Below are 22,367 nucleotides of genomic sequence, written 5' to 3' on the forward strand. Positions count from 1 at the left end.
GGTCACCAGCCATTAGCCAGCTCTGAGCAAGGTCTCAGCAGCAGTGGAGATGAGCTTCCTCATCACGTTCATCACTGTTTCCAGTGCAGTGGGCAAGTTCGCCAACTCACCCAGTCTAAGACCAGGGAAATCGCCAAGTTGTGCCTTTAGGTCTCACCTCACAAAGCAGCCCCTATGCCACGCGAGCTCGAGCCAAGATGAGCAAGCTGGCATTTGCTCCTTCCATGCAGCGTCTACACTTCAGCCTGACCTTCCTCCCCACCCCAGCGGGGCAGCCACAGAAGATGACCGACACCAAGTGCAGGTTGTACAGGTTTATTTTTCCAATACCACAAGAAACATACAAGAGCAGTGCTTTCCCTGGGCAGCCCCATGGACCAAACCAGTTTCAGACTGTACCCTAGAGTGGCCCCAGCAGTCACGACTGAAGGAAGAGGAGGGTCGACCCGCTTGGACCTCTGCTCCCTGTCTTTGGTAAACAGACTCTTGAAGTTGACAACTTGGACTTGGCCAATACTGCACTTAAACCACCACATCATTGCCAACTTCTCACTCATGCTTCAGATGATAAAAATACCACACTGGATGAAATGGGGAGGGGACCTCTCAGATAAAGAGATCTGCAGAAGTCATACCAACTTTTATACTTCACACATAAGCACTCACACAGGGAGACTGAAGTTAAACAAGGACTCAACTCTGCAATAAGTCAAGGTACAAGAAATAAGGCAGGAAGCAGGGTGAGAAAAGACAGCTATGGAGACATCTGTTAGAAATGTGTTAGGAGAGAAGCAGGCAGCAGGCCTGCCTGTTTCTTCCCCTACCTGTGGTCAAGAGTATGTCAAAAGGAGCCCTATGGCCCCGGGAGAGCATGGTCCCAAGTATTACTGACAGGCGGTGGCCCTGGAGCCAGGTCTAGAAAGCCTACCTGGGCGCTTCCCAGGGCACTCACCCTTGCATTCAGAAGCACTTAACACTGGTGGTGGTGATTTGTCACATATGGCAGTGAGCAGCCAGTGAAGGTTGGAGAAGAGATGTGAGGAGCAAGACACATTTGCTCAGTAGTGGGCAGGCAGACTAACTGGCTCTGCAGGCTGCAGCAGGTCCCCCGGGTGACCCGTGATAGGGCACCAGGCCAACCTGGCAGATCACAAGTCAATCACTCCACCCTCAGTTGGGCAGAACAGCATGCAGTAGCTCTGACACAGGTGGAGAGAAGTCTATTACACCAATTTAATGCAATGATGCCCAAGACGTAAAGTAAGGGAGAGACGTTCATGTTCTCTGTACAATACATCCATTTACAGAATCGGCCAGTACTGTGTACAACATATAAATACATGATAAAACATTAGAGGTGCATAGAGCATACTTACAGAAGCCAAAAAATTCACTTTATACATCCAAGGGTAAAGAGTTAAAAATATAAAAATAAGAAACACACACTGCTTTAAAATGTAAAATGACTTTCACATACACAGGTGTGTGGAGATGCCCACTCCCATGAGTCCAAAGTGACAGGGAGGGTATCAGGCAGAGGAATTCAACTGCCAAACACCTGGACATCTGACTTACAAGGTCTACAGATGGCATTTGAAGATAGACAACCTTATGCCTGACCCCATTGTCCAAGCAGGTCTATTCAAGGTTCCAAAAGCTCCTGTGGGCCAGTGGATTGTAACGAAACAACAAAGTCCGAAATTGGCTTCAGCAACAGAACCAAAGGTTGTATCCATCAACTGGCATCAGAATGAACTGTGACCCTGAGGTCAGCAGGTGCTTGAGCCCCCTGGTGGGCACTGCTGGGAGTTACCTTAACCCTGTGCTGGTTCTTCCCTAACCACCAGCTTCCCCCAGTAGCAGGAGGAAAGGTGGCAGGGAGGGGGCAGTGGAAGACTGACTTTACTACAAATGCAACCTCCTTTCTTCAGTTTCAAGTCCCTCTGGGTGTCAGGCAGGCTTCCCACACCACACCAGGCTCTGTCTACATGAGGGTGCTGCTGGCCAGTTGGGCTTGAGCAGCCCAATGAGTTGCCCTATGGGAACCACTCCCCTCCCCCCAGCAAGACAGGAAGGTTGCTAAGTGATAGTGGGGGACTGTAGCATTATAAATGTTAGGGACAGGCAAGAGTGCTCCTGCCTGAAGAGACAGTCTATTATATCAATGATATTCTGTATACAGATTTAAGAACAATCATTATCAAAATACACACTAAATATACAACTTTTCCCATGGCCATAATTTATTATCTCACCACAAGGCACAATACACAGAGCTTTGAGGGTCCAATACAGTCATCATGACAGAATGCACCACAGCCCTGGCACATGATCATGGCTTTCAGGCTGCAAGCACACTGGAGCGAGATGCTTTCCACTGTGCTGCTGTCGGCGAACATTTGCAAGGAAAGTGATGCACTGTGGCTCGCACCAAAGTTTGCTTTGTGGCTCAGCTGCACCACACTTCCAGCAAGGCCTTTGGGAAAGGTTGGGGAGCTGGAGGAATAATTAAAGCTGGTGGAACTTAGCTGGAGTTTAGAAAGCTTCCCATAAAATGCCTGTTTGATGTTGAGTTGGGAGGGGATAGAAGAAGGCTCCAGAGGCTGACCGAGCCCTTTCCCAGGCTCTCGGGGCAATTTCCAGAAGGGCAGGTCAAGGACAAAGGGCATCGCTTGCAAGTGATCCACCAGATCCCGAGGACCAGGCCCAGCTGCATTTCTGTTCTCTGCATTCGCCTTGAGAGGCGCCCCCACAAAAGTCTTCTCACTCTTGATGCTGCCAACAGAGGCAGGCGGTGGCTTTGGAGCCCAGTCTTCCCTGGCAGTCTGTACCCCTCCAGATACAGAGTTTTTACTTGGCCCCAACTTCCTACTGAGAAAACCAGGAGGGGCATCAGCCGGCAGTGGCGTTGGCTCCACAGGCCTGGGGCACTGAAGGGTTGCAGCCAGGTTCCTGGAGCCAAAGAGCTTCTTCCCTTGACCTCCAGCACTGTTCTGACCACCCAGGGCCCGACCTGTCTGATCAGGACCCAAGGTGATCACATTTGGAGATGAGAAACAAGGGGCTCTCGAGGTAGTGAGATTTCCTGGACTTTTGTCTGGGGCAGCATTTGAATTACTGCACTGGGGCAGATCTTGGCCTTCCTTCTGTTCACAACTAAAGGGAGAGAACTGCTCTTTGGAATCCACTTCTATTTTCCCAGAGGCAGCCGTTGAATTTGTCACTGGATATAGGGAATCTAAACTTGGGACCGTCTTAGAAATCTTTTGGGGCGTTCCAGGAGTCTGGGTGGCCTCCAGCCTGGCAAGCCCAGTGTTTGCTTCACGGCTATCAAGTAGAAGAGGTTCCTTTGAAGCTCTTAAAGAACTGGGGCTGCTCTTGCCAACCACACAATTTTTCCCCCCAGGATCTTGCAAAGATCCCATCCCCTGCTCTTTCACAAATGGGAGTAGTGGGGATTCGAGTTTGCTGCCAGAGAGGGCTGGAGGAAGAACCTTCTCCAGGGGCAAGTTGCCCCGTAGCAACTGCATCACAAGTGGGTTAGTGGCCTCCACTGAGGACCCAGGCCTGCCCAGGGACACAGGTCTCGGCTGGTACTCGGTGCTGGCCAGCAGCAGGGAATCTGGGATCTTTTGGGGGACTGCACATACACGAGACACCCAACTCTGAGGAGCAACCACCCTATCTGTCCTTGTAACCAGACTATGGTCACCATTTACTTTGGAGAGTGAGGTGGAGCGGTTCCAATCATGCTTCTCCTCTTTGTCCACCACTGAGGATCGTTTTACCACTGTGGCTTCACGAGGGTCAGCCTCACTGCTGTCCTCAGAGAGGTGGCCTTCAAAGTCAGAGGCTGTATCTGTGGATTCACTGCGAGGACTCAGTGCTTCAGAGTTTCCACTGATTTTCAGCTTTTCGACTTCCACCTGTTTGCAGTTATTGCCTGTGCTGTCACTGCACGCCTGTGATGGCACTGTCCAGAGTGAAGGACAGTTGGGGAGATCCAGACCCTCTTCAGCTGTCAACTCCACAGGCAATGCAGGAATGAGGGGAGCAGCCTTCTCCCATTCTCCTCCAACCATGGGCTCAATAGATGGACCGTTCTCTCTGGAGCCTGGTTCCAGCTGTCCCACTGCCTCCTCATTTGAAAGGCCAGGCATCCAAGGAGCAGCACCATCAGAGAAGAGAGCCTCGGTTTTCAAGTCTTCTTGTCTAGTAGCACTTTCCCTCACGGGTGAGCATGAGTCACCAATTCCTAATTTGTCATCAAATTGTCTGTCCTGTAGGCAATTAGCCAATGACGATTCAGGGGTGGAACTGGAGGTCACATTCACAGGATCCTTCATGGTTGGATTACCGTCCCTGTCTAGAGCCTGACCAGTTCCTTCTTCTAACACAACATCCCCCACCAGAGACTGAACAGGACCATTGTCGGGGGGAAGAGTGGGTCCTGGCTCCTCATTATCCCTTTCCCAGGAAGTGGTGCCAGACTCACATTCAGTTCTAACATCTAGATGCAACGTAGGCTGCTCAACCAATCTCTCAGGTGCTGGGGTTTTGGAGGACAGTGGGGGCAAAGCCTGGCATGGCTGGTCCCCAGTGGGAGCAATGGGGAATTGGGAGGCATCTTCTAGCTCACTTGCATCTGGTGCCCTCTGTAGTGGGCAGCTCTCCTCCTCTCTGAGAGAAGCCAGGTGTTCCCTCCTGGCTCTGGGTGTGGCAGTTCCAGCCTTAGTGTGCTCCCCATTTAGAGGACGAGGCGGCAGTAGTTGTGTTCGCTGTAGATCTGACGCACACTCTCCAGGGGTGCTCGGGGCTCCCCCGGGCTCAGGGTGGCCACAGGCCTCACCACCATCACCACTGCTGCCTCTGCCACCTCCCTCATCGGTGATTCTGCTGCCACCTCCACCCGGGCCACCCCCCCCTCCGATGGCAGTGGTGGCCGCCTCTCCATGGCAGTGGTGGCCTCTCGCCCCTCGGACCTGCAGAGCACGGGCTTTAATGTCTGCGAGGGTCCTGGCGCCAGTCCAGCCCCGGCAGGAGGACTCCGTGATGGGGACAATGCGGGGGCATATCTGGTAAGTGGGCTGACCTTTAACCACCCAGGGTGGTTTGATACGTGAAAGTTGTATCTGCAAGAGAAGAAGCAGAAAACAATTTTAAATGACGGGGTGTTCTGACCTGGCACTGTAAAGCTAAATTGGGATTCTAGTACCTTAGGGGCCATGGCCCAGAGAATTAAATAATCCTTAAAAATGAAACTGTCATGGTAAAATGGCTGTCCACAACAATACATCATTCTGAGAAAGTTCTGCTCAATGGCTATTACATCCCATACTTCTAAATTTAATTTCTGGTGGGACTATGGGAGTCACTACACAAAGAATCTAAGACCACCTAATAAAAAAATTAAAAACCCACAGGATTCTGACCTCTAGAGATAACTTCAACAGAGTGAACAAAAAGTGAAGCAGAAAAGACCCTTATTCCCAATTGTCAAATTGGCCTCAGGAATGGCTCTTGTAGAGGGGTTCTACATGCCCACATAATCAACACAAGGGTCCTGCAAAGGGGCTCAACAAATCTCCTGGCCCTCAAAGGGAAACAGCCTCCTACCCGGATGGGCGGGACTTTGGGCTCCTCTTTGGTGGGCTGTGGCTTTTCGGAGTGAACACTTTCAATTGTGTTACGAAAGGACTGACGATCTTCAAGCCGGGGCTTCTTTTCGGGAAAGGATGCAGAGGCTCCCTCCTCAAAGGATTTCCTCTTCTGATCCTTAGGTTCCTGATCAATAGTTTCCTGATGCAAGCTGGGAATTCTGTCTGGAGAGGCTGAGGCCAGTGCCAGGTTGTCTGGATCAGTCTGGATCCGAGAAGCCCCCGTTTCGACTGGGAATCTGGGACCCTCAGGGTCAGGCACTGCAGAGGATGTGCCAGGCAGGTGGGGATTGCTTACCCCTGCTGAGTCAGTCTTAGCCTCCCCATCCTTGTAGAGGGGGATGTCAGATGCCACAGACTGTGCGTCTTTAACAATCCCTCCTTGTTCTAGCTCTTGTTTTTTGTACAGATTCCTTCTGGCTCTGGTTCGGAGATCTGGCCGAGAGCGTTTCTTGAAATGCCCATCTCGCTGCCGGGTGGCCGGACCACGCTGTGGCCGTGCTGGTTCTCCTGGGACACGCAAGTCACTCTTGATTTCAGCCTCCTCCTGGCCCACGTTCTGCTGCAACAACTCTTCTCTGGTCAAACCCAATCTGCAAAAGAAACTCGCACCATCAGTTACAGGGTAGAGAAGACAAGCCTATTTTATTTCTACCAATGACACACACCAAGGTATTACACATCTCAAAACAAAATAAATCTACACAGTGCCTAACACTAACCATAGGAAAACCTCTGGTAGCTTCCCTATGAATGGCATCAAGCTAAATGAGCCAAGTCGCAACCTCCACATTCTCATCCAACACAGAAGACACATGGCTTGGAGAACATCTGCCTTTACCCCCAAAACCAACACCCGCAGCAAGCAAGTGCCTTACTTCTGTCCATAGTAGTCCTCAAAGAACTTTTCTTTCCATTGCTCCACCTTCTTCTCCTTCTCCATTTCCTGTCGTATCCTGACTTGCATCTCATGAGTGAATTCACCTAGAGAGAAATAAAACCTTTTGAGTACATGCATTCAGGACATTCGGGTCTTATGGAAAGCAGTTCTACATCCTCAGTTTTCAAAATACATGTGACTCTGGTGAGTTTAGAGATCTTTTTTTACTCTCACTATCTTCACACTGGTTCCAGTCTCCGCGAAAGGATCTTTCACATCATGCTCTTCTCAGGACAGAACTAACATGTCTGTTACAGGGAAATTTAGCCTTCAAGCAGCAAGCAATACATTGTACAAAAAAACAAAACAAAATCCAACCAAACAAAAGAACCATTCTTACTTCCTGTGCAGAAAAAAGTTAACCTAGCAGGCCTGATTGCTTATCCTTAAGAAAGGCCTGCTTTCAAGGTTGGCCCCTGACATCTGGGAACCTGCATTTGGGAAGGGTTCCCACCCCCAAACTGGTATGAATGGCTCTCTGTGCCTAAACCTTTTCTGCAAACAAGATGGCTTATGGTGAGCACCTGCTTTCCTTTGGGGAATCTGGAATTGGGTATGTGCCAGACAAAGGCATGCTACATGATCAGCTCCCAATAAAACCCTAGGCGCCAAGTCTTTAACAAGCTTCCCTGGTAGACTACATTTCACATGTGCTGTCACAGCTCATTGCTGGGAGGATTGAGCACATCCTGTGTGACTCCACTGGGAGAGGACCTCGGAAGCTTGCTCCTGGATTCCCTGGACTTCACCTCAGACATCTTTTCCCTCTGCTGATTTCACTCTATATTCTTTCACTATAATAAACTCTAGCTGTGAAGAAAACTCTAAGCTGAGTGCTATGAGTCCTAGTGAATCACTGAACCTGGAGAAGGTCTCAAGGACCTCCCAATACACTCTCCTTGCAGCTTCCCCACAAAACTAAATTAGAAGAAGCTAACAATCACTCCAGGTGACAATGTCTAAGAATAGGGCATCTAGTAAAGATTAACACTGCAAGTCAATGTCATGGTGCACTTTCCTCCACCCATCCAGACGCCGCCACGATTACTGGAAAGAATGGGAATTAACAGTTTTAATGATGAAGAGGCAATGCAGATGGATATATACACACAAAACAGCGCCCCAATACTATGTACCTTCTTTAGAGCTATGGAGCACATTAATATCTGCCACATGTATTAGTATTTTGAGAAAAGCCTGCCTTTTACTAAATACGCCTTGGAAAAAAAGAGAAATTGGTAAAAATGAGGTTTGAAATACCAGGAAACAAGTGACACCACACATGGCAGGTACCTCTGAAACTGAGATGAGAATGTCTACTCACCGTCAGCCAGGCGTTCCCGCCAGCTCTGAGCTGCGTGGGTGAAAAACTCATTATTCAGTGCACTGCTGCTGAGACGCAACAGGCCATCTGTCCCCACCTAGAAGGATCAAGCAAATAATCAAATAAATAAAAAACTTAAGACAACAGAAGCTCGCCCAGAGGGAAGCAAAGAGGAGGCTCCCTATCCATACCTGTCTGTCCACTTCGGGCAGGAGGAAGAGGAGCTGCTGCTGGAAGTGGGATGGCAGGGCATGGAAGGTCCGAGAGTTTATCAGGGCCCGGAGGTTGGTATTGACAAGAATGGACCCAGGTGTCTCAAAATCTATCTCTTCCCCTCTGTTGCGCTTCATCTGACCTGTGATTTTTGAAGCAGTAAAAAGCAAGGTATAGATTTTCGGCTTCTTAAAGCAAAAACAAAAACAAATGCTGAGGGGAAAAAACTTTGGTGGCAGCACCCAAGCTACTCAGAATTGGCACACAATCTACTCAACTGTCCAGAGTCCACCCTAACCTACATGTTACAATTATTCTTTCCAGGTTACTGTTATTGCCACTAAACCTAAAAGAAGACTTGGGCTTGCATCCTTTCAGATAAGATTGTACCACACTATGTCACAGCCTGAAGACGACCCTCTTCCCACAGAAAACCAGGCAGGGGGTAGGCTCTAACCTTCTCTCCAAAGCTAAAGAACAGGATCCACAAAGTCAACTGGTGAAATGATGAAAGTTATCTAAAAGCAAATCTAGTTAGTGTATTACAGGAAAATCTGCAGAACCCTTCTTGTGAATGGTCTGAAGAGTTATGATCTCCATGCAGAAAGGTATTAAGGGCTGCTTAAAGCCCATGGAAATGTCAATAGCTCTCACAGAAGCCTCAGCAAATGTTATTTATTTTTAAAAATCACTTAGAATAAACCCATTAAGACCTTAGACTGAGCACTGCTGATGAGTTGGAAAAGCACACCTAGTTCCAACTTGGGCAATGGTTTATTCTAATTTTCATAAGCCAAGGCTAGCTCTTAATGTTTTTTTGTGGCCCATCTATAGCCAGCCAGCATGTGGGCTTTGAGATATAAATCCTGAAATAGCATACTGGCCTTGCAGGTAGACCTACTGGGTATGGGAGGTGCACAGTACTGAATTTGTTTGCATCTCCCAAATTCAACTTAGGCTTCCACTCAACATACTGACTGGTTACAGAAAAGGGCATTTGAAAGAGACTACAATGTTGAGAACAAATGTGGCAGGATGCTACCAAAGAAAAAAAACAGATGTTGGAATTCTTCACTGAGAAGCTCAGAAGCAATTTTTACTCAAACACTGAATGAGCAGTACCACCAAGGCAGGCACAGACTAGGGGACATATAAGGAGCAATGTGGCATCTCTGCCCTCAAGGAGCTCTCTCAGTCTAGCGGAGATCTATTTGTGGAATAACCAAAATGCAAGGTAAAAATAAACAAAAACTAGAGGGCCACCCAAGATAAACTGTTAAAAGAAGTACAGTAGACTTTCATCATTTCATTTGGCCTGCAGGGGTCCCCTTTATAGACAGAGAAATGGGTGCCAAGCCACTCACCTGTGGCTGGCTTCCGGAAGCCTCTCAGGAGCGGGGCAGGGTCCCGGGCGACCTCGGCCTGGCCACGAATAGCAGTGCTGCCCAGGGCCAGAGAGCCACTGCTGCTGCTGGATGGGCTGCCACTCTCGCCATCGGCGTGGCGGCCCGAGAACCCTGAAGGCACAGCATTCCACTGGTCAAAAATATCACCCGCCACGCCCACAGATCTCAGACAAGCTTACTTTTTCCCAGCTCTCGCTGAGATGCTGCCAGTGATACCAGGTGCTTCTGTGGCCCAGCCTTGGGCTTTCAGAGCTCAACCCCTCATGGGCTGGCTTTAAAATATCACATAAGAATGCCAAACTGCCATCTTAGTGTACAGCACCGCACCTTTTAAAAAAAGCACCTGCACACTTCTTCATTGGACCCTCATGGCCACCCTGTGAGGCAAAGGGGAAGGCATAGCAGAGCCCAGCATTGGAACTTAGGTCAGGTCTCACCACCACAGCGTGCTACCTGCCAAAGGAGGGAATTCTGATTCTACTGGCTTCGCACTACCCAGGTCAGAAACCGCTGACAGAGGGAGGCAGGTCCCCAGGACCTGAGGAAGAGGCACTACAATCAAAAGCTTACACATACCTGATGCAGATTCCACGTGGGCCCCGTTTACCTTCAGAGGAGTCAGGACAACTCGAGGCAGCATCACCCCGGTCTTTTTCTTTTGCTTGTTTGCCTGTATTCCCAGAGGGAATACAAAAGAGTCTGAGTCACCTACAAGGCCACAGCAGCAGTCCCCCTTGACTGTCTCCACTAACTGTCTTGTAAAACTGACAATGTTTGTATTGGACCAGCTCAGACAGGTAATGCCAACAGCAGCACTATCACTGGGCTAGGTGCCAGCGCCTGTGCCAAGCATCACCCAAGCTGAAAAGAATCTATCATTATCCCCATTCTACAGATAAGGCATTTGCCTAAGGTCCCAAAGCTAGTGAGTGAAAGGGCCAAAATTCAAACCACTGACTCCCAGGCTCTCCACTCTGCACTGTGCTCTACTTCTCCGTTGATTATCCAGCCATGGTAAAGACAAAAAACAAATCACTCTGCTCTCAGATCTATGACACACTTTTAAGGTGGTACTAACAGGTGGAGACCAAATTGATTTTCTCCACTCTTCAAAATGCTCAGAGTTAACTGCAGGAGGGAGAGTCCTGTCTGCGCCTGGCCTCACTTATCCCCACAGCCTAATTACCAACTCTCCTCCCTACCTGTGAGGAAGCTCTGCAGCTGTCCCTGGGATTGGAAAGAGGCCGACTCTGAGATTCTGTAGAACAGGATGCATTCGAAGACGTTTCATCAAGTGATACTGGAAGGGAAGGAAATAAAGGTTAGTGCCTAGCAACTTCTTGTGGCTCTTCACCCATCTTGTTAAAAGCACTTACCATCATTTTCACCACTCACAGTGCTGGTTTCATTAGACCCACAGCTCTCTACATCGGCTGTGTCCTCTGGCTCCTCTCCCTCCACTGCAGCCGGACTGCGAGACCACTGCAGGGCATCCTTCTGTGACAGCAAGGAAAACTCAGGTGAGCAAAACCCCACAAATCATCCAAGCATAATAGTCATTTCTAAATGTGTATTGTTTTCCCCTAACTGACCTTTCTCAGCATATACCAAGAAAGGAAGATAACACTTTGTATTCAATCACTCATTAAACATTTAATGGGTGTCTCCTATAAGCTACACCATGCCAGTTTCTGGGAGGAGGGCGGGATGTCAGGGACAGGAAGCAGGACCCTTCCCTCAAGGAGCAGAACTGAGTAAGGGAGAAAATAAAATCTATTATACTACAAAGCACAGTGAGAAAGGTATCAGAGAAATGTAGCAGCTTAGAAGAGGGGGCATCTAAGTCGTTAAGTTTACGGAAAGAGGGAATGAAGTACAGAAAGTGAGTAAGGATCTGGGAGGTAAGGCTTCCAAAAAGCTGAGTTTTAAAATATGTTAGCTAAACGCTGGTTGGTATGGCTCAGTTGGTTGAAGCGTCGTCCCGTATGCCAAAAGGTGTTGGGGTCGATTCCTGATCAGGACACATACCCACGTGAGGGTTCGATCCCCGGTCAGAAGCGCAGAAGCGCATGCAGGAGGCAACCAACTGATGTTTCTCTCAATTTTTTAAAAATCTTTTTTTAAAAATATATTCTTTTAAAAGAGGATGTTAGCTAAAAAAAAATTAAAAAGTTGTAAAAAAAAAAGACATTAGCTAGTAGGCAAATGGGTTGGCAGTGGGAAGAAAGTAGGGAGCTCTAGATAATGAGATGAGCAATGTGGCAGAACATTCCAAACTCAAGGAAACTGCAGGTTTCAGCAGGCATGTGGGGAATCAAGTATGTGAGGGGGCCAGAGATCTCTCTAGCAAGAGGGCAGATAAGAAACTGTGTGCTGACGGATTAAGATTTTGATTGTTTTGGAGTCTCTGTAGTCGGGGGAATGACTTGAGTTTTAAAAATTTCATTGTTAAGCACAGGAAGTCTGGAGGGAGGAAGAAGAGTTAGACTGTGACAGAAGTGAAAATGATCTAAAGTAAGACAGTGAAAATGAAGCTAGAGTGTAGAGGACAGCGCCACTCCAAGTTTCATCTAACAAATGCGTCTTCCAACAGGCTCAGTATAGTCTCAGAATTAAACTCCACCCATTCCCAAGGAAAACTTAGGAGCTACCTCACACTTGGAAACTAGGAAGGAGTATGATTGAATACTGGAGTATGGAGAGAAGAGGAGCAGAGATAAGTTGCGACGGGATGTCGTCTTCTTTGAATAAGTGTGAAGAAGGGTAAAATCATGTCTTTACCCCTTACAAATATACCAGAAATTTATAAGAGACATCCACAAAATTCTAACTCATCAATTTCATGGGCCCCTCAATCTACTATATTAAGTTTTCATTAATCTATTTTCATTAACTTAAGCCCAAATCAGGTCAGGCTTAAATTAATAAAAAAGAAAATGGCGTTTTAGATCTTTATCTCTTTTCCCTACCGGCTAGAAATACTCCTGGAATCAGAAGCTAAAGAATATTTTTAGTATTAAGTTTGCAATTATACTTGACTGCCATGTTCTTGGAATGATGCAACGAATTTATCTCTGGCACCAAGGGCAAACTAAGATAAGCTCATTAATGAATAGGGTAGGTCTACTACACTGGAAAACCTGACCCCAAGATTTGGTTCTGGCAAGAGTGTGGGGAAGTTATGCATACTCTGTTGGTGAGTGAAAATGTATCAAAGGTTCAGACACTTCCAGCGGGAAAGCAAACTATAAGCCAAAAATCTTAAAAGTGTACATATCTTTTAACCAAACACTTCTATTTCTGAAACTTAAGAATAATGTGTTTAGCCCGGCCGGGCGTGGCTCAGCGGTTGAGCATTGACCTAGGATCCAGGCGATCGGGGTTCGATTCCCGGTCAGGCACATGCCCTGGTTGCGGGCTAGGCAGCCGATCAATGACTCTCTCATCATTGATGTTTCTCTCTCTCTCTCCCCCCCTCCTTTCCTCTCTCTGAAATCAATAAAGACATATTTTAAAAATAATAATAATGTGTTTAAATGTAATGAACTTAAAATGAATCATCCTTCAAAAGGAAAAAATCAATTGAACTACATTAAAATTACGATCCTTTGTTCATCAAAAGACACCATTAATGGAGTAAAAAGGGCAAGCTGCCTACAGAGTTGGAGAAGATATTTACAACTCATACAACCAATAAAGAACTTGTATCTAGACCATATAAATCAGTAAGAAAAGGGCAACCCAGAAGAAAAGTAGGCATAAGATGTGAATTAGGCACTGCACCGAAAAGGATATTACTCACATTAAAAGGTATTTAAACTAACAATAAAGACACAAAATTATGCAAATTAAAACCACAATGAGGTATCATCACATCCAAGCAGTGTTAGTGAGGATGTAAAATAGGTACACTGAAAATGGATCCAACCACTTGAGAATATAGTTCGGCATTATCTGGTAAAGTTGAAGATACAAACATCCTATGACCCAGCAATGTCAGTCCTAGGTTTGGATTCCCTACAGAAATGTATGTTTATACACATCAAAATTCACATCCAGATGTTAATGGCAACACCATCTGTAACTTGGGCTATAAACAACTAAAATGCCCATCATCAGCAGAATCAATACACTGTTAGTGTACTCAATAAATGGACATTATAAAACAAAAAAATGAATTAGCTACAGCTACTCACAACAATATGGATAATTCTTAAAAACAAAATATTGGCCCGGCCAATATTTTGGCGTGGCTCAGCGGTTGAGCGTCAACCTGGGATCCAGACGATCGGGGTTTGATTCCCGGTCAGGGCACATGCCCAGGTTGCAGGCTCGATCAATGACTCTCTCATCATTGGTGTTCCTGTTTCTCTCTCTCCCTCTCCTTTCCTCTCTCTGAAATCAATAAAGATATATTTAAAAATATATATATATTGAATGAAAATATTATTGAAAATATTATTCAATTAAGAATGCATACTGTAATTGATTTCATTTGTAAAAAGTTCAAAGACAGGCAAAATTAAACTACAGTGTTGGGAATGCAAATATAAGTGGAAATCAATAAAGAAAAGCAAAAAAATAACTTCCACGAAGTCAGGATAGTAGTTACCTTTAGAGGCATGAAGGGTGTTGTAATTAGGAAGGGGTACATGGTGGCTCCTGGCTACTGGCCATGTTAGATGTATTTGAACTGAGTAGCAGTTAGAAAGGTGTTTACAGGCATACCTCTGATATTGCCAGTTCAATTCCAGACCACCGCAATAAAGCAGTAAGAAGTCACATGAATTTTTTGGTTTCCCAATGATATAAAAGTATGTTCGCACTATATGTGCAATAGCATTATGCCTTAAAAACAACAACAATGTGCCCTGGCCAGTGTTGCTCAGTGCTCAGAGTGTCGAGGGTCACGGGTTCGATTCCAGATCAATGGCACATACCTGGGTTACAGGTTCTATTCCCTGCCCCAGTTGGGGGTATGCAGGAGGCAACCAATCAATGTGTCTCTCTCATATTGGTGTTTCTCTCCCCTTCCCTCCCTTCCACTCTCCCTAAAAAAAAAAAAAAAAAAAATCAATGGAAAAAAATATCCTCAGGTGAGGATTAGCCCCCCAAAAAAGTGGCCCTGCCTACACCACAGAAATTTTGGGAGACCCCAGGAGATAATGCATTACTTATAGTTGGTGCTATATGGTTTCTATAGGATCCCATTGAGCTGTTCTAATGTTTCATGCAAGATTCAGGCTCTTTTATCACTTGCTTTGCAATCTAGAAATAGGGTTATCAGCCCCAACCTCCAGCACTGTTCTGTACAAAATATTCTTTAGTACTCTCATCTGTTTGTTCTTCCAAAAAGATTTTAGAATCACGTTACGTTCTAGGAAAAAGTCCTCTTGGGTTTTCGAGATGAATTTGCACAAAAAGTTGACATCATTGCAATATTTTATCTGCCTACTAGAAAAAGGGCAGAGACATCTTTATTTTTTCAAGTTTCCTATTTTCAGGAAATAATGTGTTGTAGCCTCAGGTGTCTATGCCTGAGGCAGTCCTGTATTGAGAGAATATCTGGTTCGGGGAAGCTGTGTTCTCATTCTCACTCCTGAAGGGGATGGCATGGAGGGAGGGTAAGCTTTATAGCCACCATGGGCCACCTGTGCTCTTTCCCCAGAGCTCTGGTGCTACTGATTGCTCAGGAGCAGGACAGGATGGTGGTTGTTGAAGGCTGGGTAGTTGTGGCAATTTCTTAAGGCAACAATGAAGTTTGTAGCATCAACTAATTCTTCCTTTCATGAACATTTCTCCACAGCCTGCCATGCTATTTGATAACATTTTACCCACAGCAGAACTTCTTTCAAAACTGGAGTCAATCCTCTCAAACCCTGCAACTGCGGGAGGTGACCAATCAATGTTTCTCTCACATCAATGTTTCACTCTATCTCTCTCTCTTCCCCTTCCACTCTCTCTGAAAAGCAATGGAAAAAATATCCTCGAGGATTAAACAACAAACAAACCAACCCCCACTTTTTCTTTGCTCGTCCATGAGAAACAACTGTTAAAGTTTTGTCGTGAGATTGTAGCAATTCAGTCACACCTTCAGACTCCACTTCTAAAGCTAGTTCCACTATGTCTGCGGTTACTTCCTCCACTAAAGTTTTGAACCCCTCAAAGTCACCCATGAGGGTTGAAATTAACTTCTTCCAAACTCTTGTTAATGTGGATATTTTATCTTTTCCCATGAATCATGAATGTCCTTAATGGCATCTAGAATGGTGAATCCTTTCCAGAAGGTTTTCAATTTATGTTGCCCAGATCCATCAGAGGAATCACTATCTACAGCAGCTATTATAGCCTTACAAAATGTACTGCTTAAATAACAAGACTTGAAAGTCAAAATTACTCCTTGATCCATGGGCTGCAGAAAAGATGTTGTGTTAGTAGGCATGAAAACAACATTAATCTCGTCCATCTCCATCAGAGCTCTTGGGTGATCAGGTGCATTGTCAATGAGGAGTAATATTTTGAAAGGAAATATTTTTTTCTAAGCAATAGGTCTCAACAGTGGCTTAAAATAGTCAGTCAACTAAGATAAACAGATGTGTTATCATCTAGGCTTTGTTGTCCCATTTATAGAGCAAAGGCAGAGTAGATTTAGCATACTTGTTAAGGATCCTAGGATTTCCAGAATGGTATTATCAGCATTGGCTTTAAGTTAATGTCATCAGCTGCATTAACCCCTAAAAGAGTCAGTCTGTCCTTTGAAGCTTTGAGGTTGGTCACTGAATTCTCCTCTCTGGCTATTAAAGTCCTAGATGGCATCTCCTTCTAATATAATATAAGGCTGTTTGGTCTACACTGAAAATCTGTTGTTTAGTGTAGCCACCTTCATGAATTATCTTAGCTACATCTTCTAGATAACGTGCTGCAGCTTCTACATCAGCACTTGCTTTACCTTACATTTTCATGTTACAGAGATGGCCCTCTTTCCTTAAACCTCATGAAACTACCTCTGCTAGCTTCAAACTTTCTTCTGCAGTTTCCTCACCTCTCTCTGTCTTCAAGGAATTAAAGTTACAGCCTTGCTCTGGGTAAGACATTGGCTTAAGGAATGTTGTGTGGCTAGTTTGATTTTATATGCAGATCACTAAAACTCTATGTATCAGCAATAAGGCTGTTTTGCTTTCTTATCACTCATGTGTTCACTGAAGTAGCACTTTTAATTTCCTTCAAGAACTTTTCCTTTGCAGTCACAACATGGCTAACTGTTTGGCATAAGAGGCCCAGCTCTGGCCTATCTGGCTTTCAACATGCCTTCCTCACTGAGCTTAATCGTATCTAGCTTTTGATTTAAAGTGAGAGATATGCAACTCTTCCTTTGACTAGAACACTTAGAGGCCATTGTACTGTTACTAATTGGCCCAATTTTAATATTCTTGTGTCTCAGGGAACAGGGAGGCCCAAGGACAGGGAGAGAGATGGGGTAACAGGCAGCTGGAGCAAGCACAACATACACAACAGTTACCAAGTTGTCTTATATGGATGCAGTTCATGGCACCCCAAAAACAATTACAAAAGTATAGGATCAAAGATCACTGATCACAGATCACCTTAACAACTATAATAATAAAGTTTGAAATATTGCAAAAATTACCAAATGTCACACAGAAAAACGAAGTGAGCAAATGCTGTTGGGAAAATGGTGCTGACAGACTTGTTGGATGTGGAGTTGCCATAAACTTTCAACTGTAAAACACGCAGTATCTGTGAAGTGCAATAAAGCAAAGCACAATATAACAAAGTGTGCCTGTACAGTATTTCCATTCAATTGGGAAAAAGCTTCAGAATATTTAATAAGAGAAATTTTGAAGCAGCAGCAAGTGAATTAACCAGCTAAATTCATACAGTATGATTCCATCATGTTTTTAAAAATTAAAATTGTGTGTTTGCATAGACAAAGGCAGGAGAAATATACCTAAGGTGTTAGCCATCACCAGCTCTAGGTGGTAGAGTTGTGAGTACTTCACCACCTTCTTGACTTTGGGCATTTTCTACAATTAACATGGAATTTTGTGTTTGTGTCTGACCAAGAAAATAACATTTAAAAAGAAAAATTAGGATACTGAGCACTTCACCAACAGCTAAGGCAAATTTCCTTTCTCTAAATCCCAGCCAGAGTCCAGGGTAGACCCAATGGCGACACCCAGTGGTGATTAAAAATCTTAGCAATTGCCGGGCGGGAAGTGGCTCAGCGGTGGAGTATCAATGTATGATCCAGGAGTTCACGCACGGTTCGATTCCCGGTCAGGGCACATGCCCAGGTTGTGGGCTCCATCCCCAGTTGGGGCATGCAGGAGGCAGCCGATCAATGACTCTCTCATCATTGATGTTTCTACCTCTCCCTCTCCCTCTCCTTTCCTCTCTCTGAAATTAATAAAGATATATTTTTTTTAAAAAAAGATTTTTAAAAACAGATATATAACAGGTAATGGATGACGAACCATTCACTAAAGCCTGAATATAAAAAATAATGTAAGAGACAATATTGGAAGATGGAAGAATTTGAGTGTGAACTACATAATAAACAGTAGAGCTGCATTAATGTTAAATTTCCTGAGTGTGACAATTGTGCTTACGTAGGTAACTGCCCTTGGGTCAATATATACCCCTGGGTCCTGTCCTTTCCCTCATTTTAAAAAAATTGAGGTATAATTTACATAAGAGTGACACGCACAGATCTTAAGTATTTTATCTGATGAGTTTTGACAAACGCACATCACGATATAGAACATATTCAACATCCCTAAAAGTTCTTTGTGCCCCTTCCTAATCAACCAACCCCCATTCTATACATTGCACCTTCCTCCCACTGAGACAATGGCAGTTCTCATTTCCATCACCAAAAATTAGTTTTGCCTGTTCTTGGTCTTCATGTAAATGGAATCATACAGTATATACTCTTTTGTGTATGGCTTGTTTCACTCTGTTTAACATTTACAAGATTCATCTGTGCTGCTGCATGCCTCAGTAGTTTATTATTTCCTAACACAGAGTGGTGGTATTCACATACAGCCATTTGTTTATTCTCCTATTGAAGGACATTTAAGTTATTTCCAGATTTTGGCTATTATGTTTGTTGTTATTTCTTAATTTATGTAACACACATCCTCCAATTGCTTCCTGAGAACAGGTGCATAGGAGGTAAATTGAGACCTTACATGTCTTTATTCTAAATTCCATACTGGATTATGATTTGACTTGGAATTCCAGAAGATATTAATCTACTGTATTTCCACAAAAAAGAGTGATGCTGTCTTGATTTTGCAGCAAGGTTGTGAAATTCAAGATCATATTAAAAACAAGTGATCCTAACATCAGCAGTAACATCACCGTTTAGAAAATGTAATTTAAAACATCAAAGAAAACAAGTTACTCAGAGATAAATTTAACAAAAGAAATACAGTCATCCTATGAAAAAAACAAAACTTCATCGAGAAAGGTTTAAAACCTGAATAAATGGAGAGCTACAACATGTCCTTGATGAAAAAGACTCCACACATTGTAAAGATGTCAAATCTCCCAAATTGATTTGTAGATTCAACAAAATTCCAACAAAGCAGGATTTTTTTTTTAAAGAACTTGAAATACATGGAATACAAAGGGCCACATACGGCCAAGCAACACTCTTGAAGAATAAGAAGACAGGAGGGCCTGTTTTTTAATAAAGCTCTTCGTAACTGAGTAGATCAGCAGTTGCTAGGGGATAGGAGGAAAGAACAGAGAATGACTGGTTCAAGGGCACAAGGTTTCTTTTGGTGTGGTTGGAAATGCTCTGGCATTAAATAATGATGAGGATTGCGTAACTTTATGAATATCCTAAAAGGCACTGAATTGTACACTTTAAACGGGAGAACTGTATAATCTGTTAGTTATATTCCAAAAAAATTTGATTAAAAATGGCTTACTCAATTAAACAGAGTTAGGAAAACATGAATGAATTTGATCACAATTTGTAAAAACCACACAAAAAGCATTAATGTATACAGAAAGTTTATAGACCCAAAGTTAAAATTCAACTTTAGACAATGGAGGCTAAAATGGCCTGTTAATGTTTTAATTTTGTTACACGAATCCTAAAGAATAAAAACTAGTAAAGCAACCTCTGTGTATGCTTGAAAAAGGCTTCAGTTTTTTTGAAATACTTAATGTAAAACAAAGTTCTATTAAATTTAAAGTCTATTTGCATTATCACAAGCACTTTTAATATTATACCTATCAAAGAAAGAAAAGAGCTGTAGATTTAAAAATGAACACTATTGGAATACAACTTAAATTGTAACCATATCACCCCAATAAACTTAGTTTTATAAATAAACAAACAGAAGAAAATTGTCTGAGTTCTCATTAATGACCAAAAAAAGTTTTCATCAACCATAAATAAAACAAATTTTCTATTGCAAGCAAAGTTTCTAGTAAATGGTGACTACAGGCCCATTACTCCTCTGAATTCCTGGGTCTAGATGGTTTTAGAATTCAGGCTTTCTTGAACTGTAGAATGGTAATATAGTGTTACAGTTTTAATATATCATAAATTAATACCACCAGCCATCCATTAACGTTTTTTGAAATAACATATATGTACATACCAAGTGAAATAAATGCGTTTAAATTAGCCCTGTCAGTCTAGGTCAGAGTTTTGCCAACAAAAAAGGTTTTACTGACAAATCTGTTAGGAAAAAATGTTTCTGTTCTCAAAATTGTTAATAACAGATTATGGACCATTAAAAAAACACGTTTCCAATAAAATTTTGAAAAGATTTTAAAGTTTTAATTCTACTTTTCTCATCAGTATAAAATGTAAAGAAAATTTAATTCAATATTTTCCTCATGTCCCACAGAGAGCCTCCAAATCACCTCCATCGTACCCATTAAAAAGTAAGGAAGTAGCCCTGGCCAGGTGGCTCAGTTGGTTGGGCACTGCCCCATGCAGTGAAAGGCTGCAGGTTCAATTCCTGGTCAAGGCATATGCCTGGGTTGTGGGCTCCATCCCCTGTGAGGGGAGTGCAGGAGGCAGCCAACGGATGTTTTGCTCTCACACTGATGTTCCTCTCTCCCTCCCTCCCCCTCCCTTCTTCTCTCACTAAAAATCAATAAAAATAAAAAAGTAGTAGTCTCCTAGAGAAATTCTCACACATTTGCACATGGAGACTACAAAAGGAAAAAAAGGATGATTACTGCAGCAGTCAAGAACTGGAAAAACAGCAAAAGATGTCAAAAATAAGGAGCTGGAAAAAATGAGGTATACTGATATGATGCACTACTAAACAGTAGTTAAAAGGAATAAAAATATATCTATGTAAGCAAATCACACATTTTTCATGGATACATATGAATAGGAGGGATTCACATTAAATTAATGACAGTGGCTGTTACTGGGAAGGAAAAGAGCTATAAGCCTGGGTGGCAGATGGGGTTTATAGGGATAGGGTTTGGCATAGAAGTCAAGGGCATTTCCCACTTTCTCTGCACAAAAACTTGAGCTTCCATTTTAAACACAGCAAAATAAACACACTGTTCTTTGCATCCTCCTGAAGCCTCATTATAATGACTATAAGAAAAAAACAAAAATATAAATGCACAACGACAAAAAGGGGAGAAAAAGGCAGATAAGAAATGTCAACAGAATTCTGGAAGATGGATTGCAGGAAGACAAGAAGTAACTGACTCAGCAAGGGGAAAAGAAAGCCAAAGTCTAAAAGCTGAAGGGAAAAGCCACAAAAAAGCAAGCCAGTTAGTACTACAAAACCCCAAGGGGCAGGGATTAAGAGGTACCAAGAACCACGCAGAAGGAGGTGAAGCATGAGAATGAAAACAGGAGAACTGGTTAGAAGTCTGAAAAAGAAATTAGACCCCTTCAGGTCCCCTCTCTGTCCCCAAGAAGACACCAGATTGATATTCTGATTGGACCAAAGGTTCTGGAATAAAAGATACCAGGCACAGCTAAAGGAGTTAGGGAGAGTGTGTGGTGCCACATTACGTCCTGAACAGGAGCAGTAAGTTGAAAACAAGGTACAAAATGGTGACACTACCACCTCCCCCCTCCCCCAACTTGACTCCCAAACCTCTGCAAATAGTGGTAGACCAACAACTCCAAACCCAACCTACTCTGAACTAGCTGACATGAGATGAGAGGATTTCTTCTCCTGGAAAAAGCGACCAGCTAAAAGAAAACCTGCAGGTACAGATAATTGGGGGATTCCAAAGAAGCATCTGGGTCCCCACTCTCTATCACTGCCAAGAAATAGATTCCACTATCACAGAATCCATCAGTTCTCTCACCAAGAATGACCTATCAAGGACCAACAGATATTTGAGCATAGCTGTTATATGAAAGATAGCAAACAAAATAAAAGGAGGAATTAGAAGGAAACAGGTAATTAAGGTTCACAGTAAATGTTCTCAAAGAGATAGCCCAAAAGCCAGTACAGAATGCTATTTTTAAAAAATAAAGGAACACCAGCGAACATGAGCAATCTGCTAGAAATTCAAAATGAGATACACACACACACACACACACACACACCCAGCAACAAATAGGTTATTTCCCAAAGAACTGACTCAAAGAAAAAGAGAGCAGGCTTCATCAAGATAGTCCCACATCCAACAAACTTAAAGGTCCCAAAGGGGAGAACAGGAAAAGACAGAATTTATGTTTTCCCAAAATGAAAAGACCTGAGTTTCCAGGTTTAATAAGGCAAAATGCCCAGCATAATGAATAAAAAAAGACCCATTCCATAGTACCATACCATGAAATCTTAGAATACAGGATTGAA

General features: G+C 43.7%; 1 protein-coding gene across 1 annotated transcript in view; it reads right to left on the minus strand.

Annotated features, from left to right (window-relative positions):
• Nucleotides 1-299: 299 nt before the first annotated feature.
• The window catches only part of ASXL1 (ASXL transcriptional regulator 1), a 54,740-nt gene continuing 32,672 nt past the window's right edge, over nucleotides 300-22,367 (minus strand). Inside the window, exons 4-12 of the mRNA XM_081149186.1 lie at nucleotides 10,917-11,037; nucleotides 10,743-10,840; nucleotides 10,117-10,210; nucleotides 9,499-9,651; nucleotides 8,113-8,276; nucleotides 7,922-8,018; nucleotides 6,536-6,641; nucleotides 5,617-6,250; nucleotides 300-5,132 (exon numbers count right to left, since the gene is read on the minus strand). Of these exons, the coding sequence (XP_081005312.1) occupies nucleotides 2,247-5,132; nucleotides 5,617-6,250; nucleotides 6,536-6,641; nucleotides 7,922-8,018; nucleotides 8,113-8,276; nucleotides 9,499-9,651; nucleotides 10,117-10,210; nucleotides 10,743-10,840; nucleotides 10,917-11,037 (4,353 nt within the window). The 3' untranslated portion in view covers nucleotides 300-2,246. The remainder of the gene's footprint in view (nucleotides 5,133-5,616; nucleotides 6,251-6,535; nucleotides 6,642-7,921; nucleotides 8,019-8,112; nucleotides 8,277-9,498; nucleotides 9,652-10,116; nucleotides 10,211-10,742; nucleotides 10,841-10,916; nucleotides 11,038-22,367) is intronic.

Source organism: Miniopterus schreibersii (genome assembly GCF_964146895.1).
Source record: "Miniopterus schreibersii genome assembly, chromosome: 10".
NCBI classification, from domain to species: Eukaryota; Metazoa; Chordata; class Mammalia; order Chiroptera; family Miniopteridae; genus Miniopterus; species Miniopterus schreibersii.